The sequence below is a fragment of the Genypterus blacodes genome, unplaced genomic scaffold (assembly GCF_046128005.1).
Source record: "Genypterus blacodes isolate CSIRO-AG114 ecotype Tasmania unplaced genomic scaffold, CSIRO-AGI_Gbla_v1 ptg000157l_1, whole genome shotgun sequence".
NCBI classification, from domain to species: domain Eukaryota; kingdom Metazoa; phylum Chordata; class Actinopteri; order Ophidiiformes; family Ophidiidae; genus Genypterus; species Genypterus blacodes.
In genome coordinates this window covers 729,200-745,000 of record NW_027466958.1, presented here as the reverse complement: position 1 = coordinate 745,000, position 15,801 = coordinate 729,200, and the positions used below count along the sequence as shown (strand labels likewise).

At 49.6% G+C, this 15,801-nt stretch overlaps 2 protein-coding genes across 3 annotated transcripts in view; both read left to right on the top strand.

The window, feature by feature from the left end:
- Positions 1 to 2,419, top strand: part of LOC143013605 (uncharacterized) — a 13,486-nt gene extending 11,067 nt beyond the window's left edge. The window contains exons 6-9 of the mRNA XM_076167290.1: positions 889 to 1,005; positions 1,141 to 1,374; positions 1,457 to 1,806; positions 1,919 to 2,419. Of these exons, the coding sequence (XP_076023405.1) occupies positions 889 to 1,005; positions 1,141 to 1,374; positions 1,457 to 1,806; positions 1,919 to 2,419 (1,202 nt within the window). The remainder of the gene's footprint in view (positions 1 to 888; positions 1,006 to 1,140; positions 1,375 to 1,456; positions 1,807 to 1,918) is intronic.
- A 3,117-nt stretch (positions 2,420 to 5,536) lies between these two features.
- LOC143013603 (adenylate cyclase 9) overlaps positions 5,537 to 15,801 on the top strand; it is a 30,111-nt gene continuing 19,846 nt past the window's right edge. Inside the window, exons 1-2 of one of the 2 annotated variants that reach the window (XM_076167288.1) lie at positions 5,537 to 7,036; positions 8,132 to 10,006. In XM_076167288.1, the coding sequence (XP_076023403.1) occupies positions 6,982 to 7,036; positions 8,132 to 10,006 (1,930 nt within the window). In that variant the 5' untranslated portion in view covers positions 5,537 to 6,981. Of the gene's footprint in view, positions 7,791 to 8,131; positions 10,007 to 15,801 lie in introns of both variants that reach the window. The other variant, XM_076167287.1, reaches the window with a different exon arrangement.

Below are 15,801 nucleotides of genomic sequence, written 5' to 3'. Positions count from 1 at the left end.
ACAGCCAGGACACATGCCATCAATGAAACCAGCACAATAACATGTCTGTGTGCTGAAAGGGAAAGGGGGCAGAACGTTTGGCCTCTCCAGGGCAGGGAGTGTTTTTTATTGTATAAGGAGCAGGATGAAGACTTTAGATGTGCCGTGTGAATCTGGCACCCCTTGTGGCACAGAATGGAAAGACACCTTGGAGTTATGAAGTGCAATATGTGTGTGTGTAATGGAATTATTTTATTTTATTTTCTGCTTAACGTGCTTCATATAAGAAACTTTCACTGTGCCTTATAACATTATGAATCAAATAACTGATGAGCCTCGCAGTATGATACTTAATGATTTAGTAGGATAATAGGCAGTGTGATGATGCAATAGTGTCAGAAACATTGAGACGCATGTACGGTGCAATAAGGCTTAGTGCAAAACAATAAAGGAATGCAATATGATGCCATAGGAGGCCATATGATGCCATGTGATGTGAAACACTTTGATATGGTTCAGGAAGTTCAAATTCAAGATTCTCATAGGTATTCTTGTATGAAACTATACATAAGAGAGTAAATCTTAAAGGTTCCGGCTCCTCGACATCGCAGTTTGTACACCTAATAGTAATTAATCGAGCAATAATAAAGCAATCATTCTAAAGGAATAGGATGTAAATGATCGCCCATCCAGTGTAGAGGCCCGCTTTGATCTGATGACAGCAAATCAATCGTGCAGCTCTGCAAAGGACAAAAGATTGACAGAACTGGGATTTTCTAAACTTTCATTGCGTTTTCTGTGTCTCTTTCTTTTGCACACACACACACACACACACACACACATACACACACACACACACACACACACACACACACACACACACACACACACACACACACACACACACAGATGGCGAGATCATGTCTAAGCCCATGGTGTTGTTCCTGGGTCCCTGGAGCGTTGGCAAGTCCTCCATGATCAACTACCTGCTGGGTCTCCACGGCACCACACAGGAGCTCTACACAGGTTTACACCGGCACACACACACACACACAACCTGATTATGTTTCTGAATCATCAGCCGGAACGCCACAAAACAAACACTGGAGATGAGAATGACGGCAGTAAATCCGTGCCTCTTCTTCTTCACCCCTCCACCAGGCGCTGAGCCCACCACCTCCGAGTACACGGTCATAATGCACGGCGAGAAGTTTCGTTCCGTAGAGGGCATCGTCATGGCGGCAGACAGCTCGAGGTCCTTCTCGCCCCTGGAGAAGTTCGGTCAGGGATTCTTGGAGCGACTGGTGGGTGTGGAGATGCCCCACAAGCTTCTGCAGAGGGTCACCTTCGTCGACACGCCCGGTATCATCGAGAACCGCAAGCAGCAGGAGAGAGGTGGGAGGCTTGAGCGCTCCATAGAAGCGTCCGTCTGTCACGTTGTCATGTCCGTCATGTCCGTCTCCCTCCTCTCCCTCAGGTTACCCCTACAACCAGGTGTGCCAGTGGTTCATAGATCGGGCCGACCTGATCTTCCTGGTGTTTGACCCCACGAAGCTTGATGTAGGCGGCGAGCTGGAGATGCTCTTCAGGCTTATGAAAGGCCGGGAGTCCCAGATCCGTCTGATCCTCAACAAGGCCGACAGCCTGTCCACCCAGGACCTGATGAGGGTCTACGGAGCCCTGTTCTGGAGCATGGCCCCCCTCATCAACGTCACAGAGCCTCCGCGTGTCTACGTCAGCTCCTTCTGGCCCCAGGATTACACCCCAGACACCAGCCGAGACCTCTTCATGAGGGAGGAGATCTCTCTGTTGGAAGACCTCAACCAGGTACGACTGCTTGATTGAGTTCGGAACAAATTATCTCTCTCATATCGTTTCCTGTTCCTATTTTCGTCTCTTTCCTTCTTATATCCGTCTCTCCTCTGCGTCCTTGCTTCAGGTGATTGAGAACCAGCTCGAGAACAAAATCGCCTTCATCCGCCAGCACGCCATCCGTGTGCGCATCCACGCCCTGTTGGTTGACCGCTACTTGCAGACCTACAACGACAAACTGGGCTGGTTCAGCGACCCCCACGAGGTGTTCCAGGACATCGTGTCTGACCCGGACAAATACTACATCTTCAAGTCCATCCTGGCCAAGACCAACGTCAGCAAATTTGACCTGCCTGACAAAGAGGCCTACCAGGACTTCTTTGGGGTGAACCCTGTCTCTGGCTTCAAGCAGCTCTCCTACCACTGCAGCTGGATCGGCGGGTGCCTGTTGGAGAAGATAGAGAATGCCATTTCGCACAACCTTCCGTCTCTCCTCGGCAGCGTCGGCAAGGCCTCGGACAAGCCAGCGCCGGCAAAGACCTCCTCGGCGCCGCCGCCACCGCTCCCTGGCACCTGTGAGGGTTCCGGCTGCGAGGAGAAGCCCAAGAACCGCTGGAGGAGGCAATGAGGAAGAGGAGGTGGAGGAGGAGGAGGAGAAGGAGGAAAGGATGGCAGCAGCCGCATGAAATGATCCCCGGTGTTGTGATGTTCTGGAGCAGAGAGACACGACAAGAGAAAGAGAGAGAGAGAAGATGTACCAAGCAGACCTGGGGCAGGTAGTACTTAGGAATACTTCTCCCTGCTTGCTTGGACCTGCATGGAGCACCAAGGAGATGGGCTTCACCGCACTGGGACAGGTCAGATAGGGTTGTAGATCAAACTCTCATACTTCTTGTCCTATATGGCGCCCATCTGGTACTCAAGCAGGTCTAAACAACCAATGGAAAGACTTCAAATCTCTTTCTTCCTTGTGAATGAAACCTGGGAGGGAGCAATCAAGTATCTGGAGTTGTCACTTATTGTTTTGTAGTTTAGGACGTTATTTATTCTGTTTGAGCTGCGGTGATCGACAAGTGTCAGCGTTCCTGTAAAGATCAACGCTGCCACTCTGTTCTTACACGCTGGGATGGGATCTGACCCCAGAACAGGTTAGGCGAGTGTGTATCCTGTATGATTTCATTATGTGAGCCAGTTTACTTTATTCTACCAGTTCTCAGTATTGCAGTGGGCCTGACCACGTAAGCTCGCGTTTGTACATTTGGCAGCGATGTGGCCTTAGGACACTTTTGAGCTGTTGCTGTTTTACCTCAACAATGCTGCATGCCACATGGCGGTGTCTTTGAACGTGTAATCTCTTCCTTGTTGCTTTAGGTCTGTTTGTGATTGTCATTCTTTTGTGTGATTTCTTTTTGAGTAAACGACAACGACAACAAACATCTGTGGGCCTGTTTCCTTTGACCTCTGCTCCATGATTGATTTCCTTTCATGGAGCAAAATCACCGAATACAGATTTCATTCATGCAACGCAAGCAGCTTTGTGTGGGAGAATCAGCTGAAACACACACACACCCAAACTCCACCAACGGTAACGGGAGGCTGCTGAGGGGCGAGGGTTTCATTATCCGCTGCAGGGACCTGAAACGGCCAGCAGGAAGCGCCGCCGCTCAGTGTGTTTGACAGACCGAATGGATTCCGCTCCATCGCATTTAGCAGAACGTTTACAAGCTTTGTTTTTAGCATTATGTTTGAACATGCCACTCTAAAAGGAAACTCGAATTAAAGGCAAACTCCACATTCATCCAAAAAGAAATAAAAAATTGTCAAAGAGAAAGAATTCACACATTTTAAATGTACCAAGCTTGAGGTCATAGTTTGAACATCAGATACAAATGTCTCTCTTTACTCTCCACAGAATCAAACCATTTAGGTAGAATATGAATATGCATGAGTGTGTATATGGATTGTAAGACACAACTCAAGTCAATTGTGGCGCTCAAAAATGAAATGAGTCGATTGACACAAATCACACAAATTCTTTTTAAAGATTGCATCGGTTGTTTCCCAGATTAAATACAGATTTTCAGACATTATAAAAAAAAATCTTTACATTTTCCTAGTAGTATCATTTTCAGGGTAAATAACAGGATGAAGTGGAATCTTAACTCCAATGGTGTCAAAGATGAGTCAGCAAACAAGTGACCCAAGTGCCTCTGGGGTAAACTCTACATGTATCACACAATGGGTTCATTCAACCACCCTAAGCCATATTGTCCGAAGGTGTTTGATTGCATGTGTTAATGAATAATCTACAACATAAATGCTGTTTGATGCTGTCTGGCTTTGACGGTAACATTGTTTCTTCTATCCTCTCTTAAATCCTCCCAGGAGGAGCTGCAGGACCTTAAGGCCCCATAACGCCTTACAACACATCAAATATACAGATATGTCAACGCTCACAGGACACACACACACACACACACGCACACACACACACACACCACCTCTTCCTGGCTGTTGTGGCTTGCTGTAAAATGCTGACCTGCACCTGAAGGAGAACAAAGACAACCAATCCAAATAGCAAGATTACATTGTAAAGAGTACAAGGGGTCACACACACACACACACACACACACACAGACACACACACAGACACACAGACACACACACAGACACACAGACACACACACACACACACACACACACACACACACACACAGACACACACAAACACACACAGACACACACATAGACACACACACAGACACACAGACACACACACACACACACACACACACACACACACACACACAGACACACACACACAGACACACACACACACACACAGGGCTCAATCAAATATCAAATGAAACAACAAACTGTATCTTTAGTCATTTTAACTATAGTAACCTTCTCAGTAATTGAAATCTCCACAAGTGTCTGAGTTCTTATTATATCTGCAGAGATGACGCGCTGCACTCTCAGGTTTGAAGTGTCGTGTGAACAGTGTGTGTTTGCGTGTGTGTGACTTATCAGTGCACCTTTATCAACTGCACAAACAAGCCTCTCTTCTAAGCACTCAAACATGGGCACACGCGTATGCAAATACACATGCCACACACAGGCCGCACCCTGCCACACACACACGGACGCATGCACGCACACACACACTGAATATCAATTATCTGAGTACTTTATGCTGCATTCTACAGAGCAGCGGCTGAGCCTGGACTCTACAGAACACATTCCCCACATTGTTCCTTCTACACACACTGATGATTCCTCCTGGATGTGATTTTCATTTGCCTTCTCTGTGACGTAAAGCACTGCAGCAGAAACTCGACCCCGCTGCCAGACAACTGACTGACAGAGATCACACAGGAGGAGTGCGAATGAAAAAGGGTTTTCTTCAATTGTTTTTCTCTCAATAGTTTCATAGATGGCACTGAAAGTCATCCACATCATACAAATAGACAAATACAATCATTATACCCAAGTGAATAAACAATCCCCATATTCCTCAATAGTTATGTACAAATAAATAAACATTGAATCCCATTAAGATACTTATATACAGTAATTATGCCACTTACACATCTTACATTGAACCTAAATCAATCCACTCTGAATCAAAACAATTGCTCATTCATTCCCATTTAACCAGATTACAGTCTCATTACGTCATTCATTAGATTCATGTTAATGTTGGCATGAGGACAATTCCAAGAAATGATTAAACTACTGGTTTATTAAAGTGAGTGAAGAACATGACAAAACAAAAATATAACTTTTCTGTGGTGAATTTTTCTCTAAATATCACTTTGAAGTCAGCATCTTGAAGGAATATCCATAATTCCATCCCATTACCGAGAACTGATCACTTTAATTAACATATCAATCACAAAAACATTAAACAGGGCGTGTATTTTGAAAAGGCTTGAGCGGAAGTCTTGTTCCCCGATCTTGGTCTGTCTTGACAGGCTGGTCCCGCCAGCCCGCACCGCCACAACAGCTGGGGGAGGATTTCCGACCCAAGGCACAAGCGAAGAGCGAAGATGGTGGCAGCGACCAGAGCCGAGTGAGACGGAGCCCAGAGCCCGGAGCCCAGAGCCGAAGTCCCGCTGCAGCGCCGCTTTCGCTCGCTTCCGAAACTCCTGCGCGGTGTAGCTCTTTTCGGGGGGGGGGGGAGAAAAGGGAGGCGGCCAGGGGCGGACGGAAGAGGACGCCGCGCCGCCGGGGCGCACAGGGTTGCGTTTGTTGGACACATGCATGCCAGAGAAAACTAGAGCTGCTGCCCGGAGCCGAGGAGCCGAGGAGCCGACGAGCAGCGCACACAGAGAGGCTGCGCCGTGCGTGACTGGGTCCCGATCACGCAGCGGAGGAGGAGGAGGCGGAGGAGGGGGAGGAGAAGGAGGAGGAGGAGGAGGAGGGGGGTTTTCCTTGGCTGGCGCTGGGAATTTTCTCCTTTGCCGTGGAGGGAACGCGAGGGGAGGAAATCCAGCCTGAGCTCCATAAAAGCAACTGGGTCTCTCCGCTGCTCCACACGCAGGAAGCACGGCCTGGGAAAGAAAAAAGTTTGGGACTCTTCTGGAGAGGAAAGAAGCGGCCTAGCCCTGACGCCTGGATTGCGCTTTTACGCCTTACATTTTTGTGAATTACGCGTTTTGTAAACCCAGCGGCCAGTTTGTTCCTGTTGTTACGCGTTTGCGAGCCAATCCAAGTCGAGAAAAGGCGTTCAGATGTAACATGCCGCTGCCGGAGTGCTTATTGCAAGAGTTTTGATCATCACTATTTATAGATTTCAGCCTGTTCAGACCGAGGCTGCTCCTCAGAGCTGTATATGTGTTGCCAACTGCGCGCAACAAGTTGCAGACGGTCGCTGCGGAGGCAAACCGACGCTAATTCGGGCCAGTGGAGGATATTTACTGCGCTTCTCTTTTTGGTTGACGCGTCTTTGAATAGCGCCGTCACCTCCCCGACCCCCTGTTTGGAAGGCAGAGGGGGAATAAACGGTGGAGATCCGGAGAGGGAGTGCAGGAAAGGACGGGGCTGGATCCGTGGGAACAGGCCCGCCTGTCAGGCCTCCTGTGATCTGGATCTCGGGCCGGACAGGGATCCGAAATAACTCAGTCTGGAATATTTGCACGGCCCCTCTGGAATGACTATGGAAGGAGCACGAGTGGGGGTTTGGAAATGAAACTCCACGGCACATTGAGCCATGCAGAGAACAACAGAGATGTAGTGGAAGGTAAAAACCAGCATATTCCACTTTTAGTTGAAGGAACAGAGTAGTTCACCACTTTATTACACACACACACACACACACACACACACACACACACACACACACACACACACACACACACACACCCTGCACACAGCTAATCTGGAGTTATTCTGTTTGTCTGTAGTTGTGATGCCTTATGTTGATCCCCAACTGGAGGTCACAGCGTCTCCGTAGTTTGTGTTTATCTCTGCAAAACAAGACGAGGGCTGTAAGGGGGCGAAGGAAGCGTGACGCGTGTGTGTTAGAGATAAGAGGAGGGACGGCGTCACTTTTGTTGCAGTGCACGACACCAGCTGTTGACAGCCTGCATGTGTATTCGCCGCCACAATGAAGCCCTGGACCTGAACGCAGACGCTCCATGCGAACAAGTCTGTTAGCCATACTGACTGAGGAGACCGGGGGGGGGGGGGACTTTGTTATCGGCCTCTAATGCCAGCAGCTCTGCCTGGAGGAGGTCATTTCCAGTCACTAAACGTCAGGAAGGACTTTGATGAAGACGTAGAGAGAGTCGTTGCATCAGTAACCGGTGTGTTCCGAGAAGGATGAGCAGTTCAGGAGGCAGAAAGAGTGATGACAGTGTTTTTTACCGCAGCTGGACAGAACGCCGGGCTCAAACCCAGAGCCTCTCTGCTGAGGGATGAGTGTAATGTGAGCAGTGACGCAAACCCAGGCTCGGATAATGAACTGCTCAAGAAACTGGAACGGCGCGTCTTGTGTGAGTGAGTGTGCAGGCCGCCGTGTGCGTAGCAAAGACGTCTGTGCCGCGCTCACTGTTCATGCTGTGTGATTATTCCAACAAACACCTTTGCGCTCTCTCTCTCTCTCTCTCTCTCTCTCTCTCTCTCTCTCTCTCGCTCTTACTCCGCCTCCCTCCTCTCAGTGCCACATGTGCGCACACACACACACACACACACACACACACACAATCAAACACACTCAGCTCCCACGCATCTCATCTAATTGCCTGAGCGCCGTCATTCAGCGCTGAGAGGTTGTTATTAGTATTTACCCCCCATTTCCCGCTCCCACCCCCTTGTCTTTCCCGCGTCACCACAGGCAACATGGCCACACTGCAACACCACCGGCAGCTTCTCATGCACGGCACGGAGGTGAGCTGTGACTCCAGCGGGGACGGCGCAGTGACTGTCCGGATTACTAACAGTCAGCAGGAGCCACTCAGGGCTGCAAACAGTGGAGCAGGAGGAGCAGGAGGAGCAGGAGGCTACGGGGCCAAGATGAACCCTGACCTCCACAAATACAGCATCTCGTCCACCTGCAGCTCAGACTCCAGACCGGGTGTGACCTCCAGGGTGTGGAGGAAGGCCCCGCCGCTGTTCGAGCGCTCCGCCGCACAATGCTGGGACCCCAAGTTTGACTCCTTCGTTCTGGAGGAGGCGTGTCAGGAGAGATGCTTTCCGCAGACGCAGCGACGCTTCCGTTACGTCCTCTTCTACCTGGCGGTGGCGGCTGTCCTCTGGGGCACGTATTTTGGTGTTAACAGTGACCGCTGTGACCCCGTGACCTTCCTGGCCCCCACAGCCACCTTCCTGCTCCTCCTTGTGCTCCTCTTTTTATTCACATTAACTCATCCCTACACGTGGCTGTACAACCAAGCCTCCTTGCTTCTCATTGTAGTCACCTTCGCCATCACCTTAGCTCCTCAGATTCAAACTGTGGGTTTCACCGAGCTGGAGTGGGCAGGTGGAGGGAACGCCACTTATCTCTCGCCGGACGGAGCGAGGTCCCGGCCGGCCCCCTGCATCTCCCCTGTGGGAACCTTCTCCCTGTGTATGGAGGTTCTGCTGTTGTTATACAGTGTTCTCCATGTCCGTCTCTATGCCTCAGTCCTGCTGGGGCTCCTGTATTCTGTGTTGTTTGAGGCGCTTGGGTGGCTTCCGTTGCTTCAGAGGAGGTATGACAGCACCAGTTTGGGACCGGGTTGGGTGGGTTCAGGTGCTGATTCGGTAGCAGACACCCTTCGCTGGCTGGGGCCGGCCAAAGCCCTGCTCCACATTTGTGCCCACGTCATCGGCATCCATCTGTTCATCATGTCAGAGGTGCGTTCCCGCAGCACTTTCCTCAAAGTGGGCCAGGCCATCATGCACGGCAAGGACTTAGAGGTGGAGAAAGCCCTGAAGGAACGCATGATCCACTCGGTCATGCCCCGGCGGGTCGCAGATGAGCTGATGAAGCAGGGGGATGACGAAGTTGGCGGCGGGGACAACCCTGGCAAGCGCTACTCCGCCGGTGCCTGCTCTGCCGTCTCGGTGGGTGGCGTAGGAAGCGGCGGAGCTTTGCAAGCCCAAACCTCCGCAAGTCCCAAGAATCACCCACACAACAATCACAAACGCAAGAAAACCTCCATCCCTCGTGCCCAGATCATCTTTCGGCCATTCAACATGAAACGGATGGAGCCCGTCAGTATCCTTTTCGCAGATATCGTGGGTTTCACCAGAATGTCCGCAAACAAGTCGGCCCCTGCCTTAGTGGGCCTTCTCAACGATCTGTTCGGACGTTTCGACAGACTTTGTGAACTTACTTGCTGCGAGAAGATCAGCACCCTAGGAGACTGCTACTACTGTGTAGCCGGCTGCCCGGAGCCCAGTCCGGATCACGCCTACTGCTGCGTGGAGATGGGCCTGGGCATGATCCAGGCCATCCAGCAGTTCTGTCAGGAGACGTGTGAAACTGTCAGCATGCGCGTCGGCGTCCACACAGGCACGGTGCTGTGTGGGATCCTGGGGATGAAGCGCTTCAAATTTGACGTGTGGTCAAACGACGTCAATCTGGCTAACCTGATGGAACAGCTGGGCGTGGCGGGGAAGGTGCACCTGTCGGAGGCCACTGCCAGATTCCTGGACGAGCGATACCAGAGGGAGGATGGCCGAGTGGCAGAGAGAGCCGGGCAGAGTGTGGTGGAGAAACTGAAGGGTAAGTGGCCTCATGAACTCTCTGCATGAACTGAAAATTTACATAAATGAGATATTCTGCTGTAAGAATCACCACCAAGCATTCATGATGGCTGCTTTTAAGGTTGAAATGTGAGCTTATGATGCAATAGTGAGTGGAACAGTAAATGCTTGAAGACGAGGAGAGGTATCGGTTAGATAGAGCATGGACGGCAACAATTGCACCATAGCCCTTTGGTCACTGGGGCCAAGGGGGGTCAGCGCCTGCCTAGACAGCAGCGCAAAATGTCATCTGACCAGTTTGTCCTGTTGGCAAATGTGTACCGACAGAAGACAGAAGAGAGGGATCAGGTTACATGATCCAGAGAATGGAGCACGCAGAACAGAGGAGAGAGAGCGGCGCTGTGGTTTATAGGGAATTGTCATGTCATGTCATTTTAACCACCAGTAGCTCCTTAGCGATACAGGAAGGCCGCAGCCAACACCCGGTGAGTTAACGGAAACACAAAGCACTGTTAAGACGGTCATCAGGTGTGAAGTGTACCGCATTCTAGACCAGGAATTCAATACCGTCCTTCCTGTCTGTGGCTGCTGCTTAGTGGCGTTATTATTTACCGGCCACATGGTAATTATCTTCACAAAGGGACTTGGAGTTTGACCTGTTGTATACGTCGGGTTGTTTCTTTGTAGAACCGCGTTTCCATGAAGCTTGGGTGGTGTCATTGCGTGACTTTGAGGTTGAGTTCAGAACCTTTAATCTCCAGATACAACAAGTGAATGGGACTCGACCTCTTTGGCACAGATTCATGTTGACAACCTGCCTAGCAACCCCAATTAATGGACTGTCATTGTACCTGATAGGCAGTGTTTACACACAATGATGGAGCAGTTTTGAGCCAATCTTAGGTTCAACAGTTTTCTACAGATAAGCTTGTCAGTAGATTCTGGCCGCATGTCTTCGACCCCCGCCGTCTCCCTATTGAGCCATCAATCAGAGCAGGCTTTGGTTAATCTCCTGTGTTTGTGGCTTGTGTTCTGCTGTCAGTCTGAGTGTTTGAGCTGGAGATTGCGGTCGATAAGAGGAAAGCTGAGCGGCGGGCGTTGTGTGTTGTGTTGCAGTAGGTCAGGGGTCGGCACCCTTCAGCCCCTCTGCAGTGGCTCCCTGTAGATTTGAAGTTCTGAGCCGACACTGTCTAACACGATTAACAAGTAATAATTATATAGTGATTACAATCCCGGCGTCAGACCGGCTGATCGCAGAGTGTGTGTGGTCATGCTTTATGTTGGCATTTCTGTCTGATGGTTGCCCTGGTCACCCTGGTGGAGGACTGAAAATGAAACCTGAATGAGCTAAAATTAACCAATGCTAAAAGTGATCATGTTGTCAGATTTAATGGGTTAAGAGGGTTCTGGGGTCCGGATCCTCATGGAGCTCTTCCCCGAGTCAGGAGAAACCAGCACACACACACGCACACACGCACACACACACACGCACACACACACACACACACACACACACACACACCTCTGTGGAAGGCAGCATCAATGGGCCCCCCCCTATCAGGCAGGCAGTTGTTTGTAGGCCGTTTAGTCTTCGACCCGTGGCGGACAGAGGTTGTGTGTTCTATTGTCGGCCCTGGTGTCACGTCACGGCGTATTCACACTCGGCTCTAACCGGTGCCATCGCCGTCTATTTCCAGACTGGTGAATGGTGACGGGCTGAGATATTGACACGCAGCCTTTGTTGAGGCAGAGAGAGAAGCGGGAGAATCACATCTTTACTTTGCCGCCTCAGATGACGCGGACAGAGCGGCGCTCAGAGAGACAGAGGCTCCGTTAGCGTTGTAGAAGAAGAAGACAGTTTGATATGGTTCCTTCTTTTAAAGCTTATGAAGATCATACAGTAAGGATGCAAATGTCCTAACCCTAACCACTATCATGAGAGATCTTTGCACTTCAAACCTCCCTGGACTCCTTAGAGTGATCTCTTTATCCTCTCCTTTGGCTCTTAATCCTCCTCCTCCTCCTCCTCCTCACTGTTTGATTGCATTCGTTGCCTCAGTTTCTCACCTGGGAAGGTGTTTCTCTATCACACACACCCATGCCCCTTCTGTCTTAACTCTTCATCCAAAATTTCACATCTGTCACATTCTGCTCCAGTTTATTTGCAGAGAGAGACGATGTCACTCCATCACCCGCCTCCTCCTCCTCTGCCGTCTGTCCTTTACAGTCTGGCGTCGCATCTTTCTAACTCATGCTCTCCTGCCTCTATGCTGCTCTGGAATAACCTTGTGGAATTCCGTGTGTGTGTGTTTGCGTATCCAGATTTGAGGTTACAGTCCATTACAGCAGCATGTTGCATACATGCAGACTCAAGGTTTGAACCTTGAACTGTACACATGGCGTCACATGTTGGTAAATTTCAATCTCTGCTTGTCTGGCTGTCTTTGCAGATGTGTTTTCATAGTGTGTGTGTGTGCGTGTGTGTGTGTGTGTGCGTGTGTGGGTGCGTGCGTGCGTGCGTGTGTGTATAGGCTCTTCCTCCCTTTGCACTGTGCTGCAGTGGGAAATCCATGCCCTCAGGCTGGTTAGTCTGTGCTACATCAAACTTGTCATCTAAATATGCAGTGGCAAATGGTAACCGTTACCATGGCGCCCCCAGTGGGTTTAGGCTCAATCTGATACTTTCCTGTCAAAGTAAGAATTGTCTCATCGTGTGAAATAAAGAGATCTGATTGGGTCGTCTCCCTCTCCAGTGCCCGGGCTTTGCCAGATGCTCAGATTTGTTCCCTGAGCTTTCCAGGCTGATTGGTTTGGTCCGTGGTGAGCTTGCTGCTTTGCATGGCTCACACACTCTCGTCGGTACATTCAGGGGATTGTTTACCACTGGCCTCGGAGCAGCTCCTTTGGCACAATTGTGAGTCAGTTGCCTTGCACAAGAGCACAGCTGGACGAGAGAGAGAGAGAGAGAGAGAGAGAGAGAGAGAGAGAGAGAGAGAGAGAGAGAGAGAGAGAGAGAGAGAGAGAGAGAGAGAGCTCCTCAGCTGCATCACCATCATCAAACACTAATGGGAGCAAACATGAAGGAGCGATTCTTAGATCTTCACGTTTTACTGAGAGTTTCAGCGCCGCACCGGCTCGTCGAACAAATAGCCAGTGTGTGTGAGTGTGTGTGTTAAAGATATGATTAGAAGATGAACGTCCAGGGCCCAAAATCCCTTTCCAGTCCCCTTGGAGTGATGGAGTGACTCAAAACAGCCCGACTGCTGGATCAGCAAGCAAAGACTGAGGACAGATATTTGCTTATCACAGAGTTAGTAAGTATCAGTAACAGATACTAATCCAGCTTTCACCTTTGCTCAGGCTGGACAATGAATGCAGACTCAGCAGATGTTGATGCGATATGAGGAACAGAACCTCGCTGTGACGTGGAACTGCACATTTAACATTTAACAACGTTTTCCTCGACCTATTGGCCAAAACCGAGTCCTTACAAGGCTTTTACTGTGAAACATTTGAAGGAAGTGTTGAGTTTCAGCCACAGAAGCTTCACTCTGATCAGAAAGTGAAACAAAATTAACTTTTCCTTGACTTTTGGTGACTAAAAGCATTTAAAATCTTCTAATGTAACTGCGCTGCGACAAGTGAAAGAAACACTGATGGTCCACTGTGTAATGTCTGTGTGTGTAATCTCTGTCTCCCCCCCTCTCTGTGTGTCTCTCTCTCTCTTCCCCGCCCCCCCTCTCTCTATCTCCCTCCCTCCCCCCCTCTCTCTCTCTCTTACTCTCTCTCTCCCTCTCTACCCCCCCTCTCGCTCTCTTTCTCTCCCATGCCTCCATACTAATCAGTTTTTCACTCACTCACCCTCTTTCCACTATAAGCTTGTCGCTCATATCACTAAAGAATGTGTTGAGTCAACTGTGTTTGTGTGTGTGTGTGTGTGTGTGTGTGTGTCCCACTGTTGATAAACTCAGCCCTGTCCTGTCCAGATTAGGGATGTGTGTTACACATGCGCGCTCACACAACCTTTGAGCAGCCGCTCCTTCCAGTTTGCTATTTAACAAACCGGCAGTGCTATTTTTGGAGCAAATTGATTTCTGTAGTAATGAAGCTAATCTTGCACAGATGACTCACCTGTTCTTACACTTGTTCAACCTTTGTGACAGGTCAGTCCAGTCTGTCCAGTGTGTGTGTGTGTGTGTGTGTCAATCAAAGCAGTGTTTGTATGTTTCTTCACTCTGTGATTAGGACAACAACAGCTTTACCACTTTGACAATACCGCAATGAAGTGAACAACTCAAACATCATGTCATGTGTTTGTGATGTGACCACAGTGGCAGTTTGCGTTCACTCCACCATGGAGGTTCTGTCTTCTGTTGGATATCTCAGTAAAACCCTCCAGCCTGATGGTGGCGCTGTAACTCGCTGTCACTCTGTGCCCCCACCTCTGCCCTAACTACATTCTCTGCTGCTCTGAGTTGTCCTCTAAAACACTCATAAATGGAGGAGGGCTTGGCCTTGGTGGAGGTATGCGCTTCCTCCTCAGGCACATAAGCGTCTTGATTCTGCTAACCTAGAGGCGATGTCATGTTATTTGTCATGCAGTCAGTGAGTGGAGTCTGTTTGTCTTGGCGCACTGTCGCTCTGCAGCTTTTACAACAGCAAACATTTCAACATCTTAGACACAACACACGGAAAACCACAGAAGAAGAAGATGTAGCTGGAGACGACATCTGTATGCTTCAGTGGTGCTTAAAGTCCACAAAGATCAAAATGTCTGCCTGTCCTCCAGTGTGCGTGCCGCGGCGGCGGCGGGTTTATCGCGGGCGTTTGCCGCTCTGTGGCTTACGCCAGGTCGTCTGGAGAATTCGCCTCCAGGGTGTCAAAGGTCACAACCATTCCTGCCTGACACGTCTGACACACTGTTACTGATTGACCAGATCAGGAATGACTGAAGAATGGTGTGTGTGTGTGTGTGTGGGGTCTGCACATGTGGGGCCACACTCGCCCCCTCAGCTCATTAATAACCTCCATTTAGCTGTTTTGCATGAAGTGTGACAACTGTTTAAAATTCCACTCATGGGGCAGCTGTATCTGTGTGGCAACGGCAGCTGCTCGTGCTGTGTGTGTGTGTGTGTGTGTGTGTGTGTGCGCGTGCTTGAGTAGCGCTGTGTTAAGCGGCCATTGTGAATAATAGATGTGCAGTGCGGCCTCAAAAAAAATCCCTCTTAAAAAATCCATGAGCTTCTGTCCCTCTGGTTTCTGTAGCTGAAGTGTGTGTTTGTGTGTGTGTGTGTGTGTGTGTGTGAGATCATAAATGGAATGTGAGAGTGGAGGCCGCACGCTAGGATATTGCATGGATGCTTAGCTGCTGTTACAGAATGCATTGCGATACTTTTCAAATATTGCGATGTGATGTTGTGATATTGATCTGATTGGACTCAGACTCCGTTGTAAAGGAAACGCTGCAAACATCTCAAAGAAAAACACGATCTCAGCTGATGGTTGAAGTCTGCATCATCCACTTAACGTTTCCTGTGCAAAATGAACTTGGAATATAAGCTTTTGAGGACTCCTGCTACCAAACCAACCCCAGGACTCGCGTGTGTCAGAGCCGTAGATCACTTCCATGGCTCCTAGAATAGACAGAGATGCGCTCCACTGAATGTTGACGCAAAACAGTGCGACAAAAAGAGAGGAATTCACTTCCTGTGTGGTTCTGAGGGACTGGCGCCACAACTTGGACTAAAACAATTTTCTACCTCCATCTAAAATTATGTGCGTTTCCCATGTATTGGCCAAAGAGCGTAAGCGTAC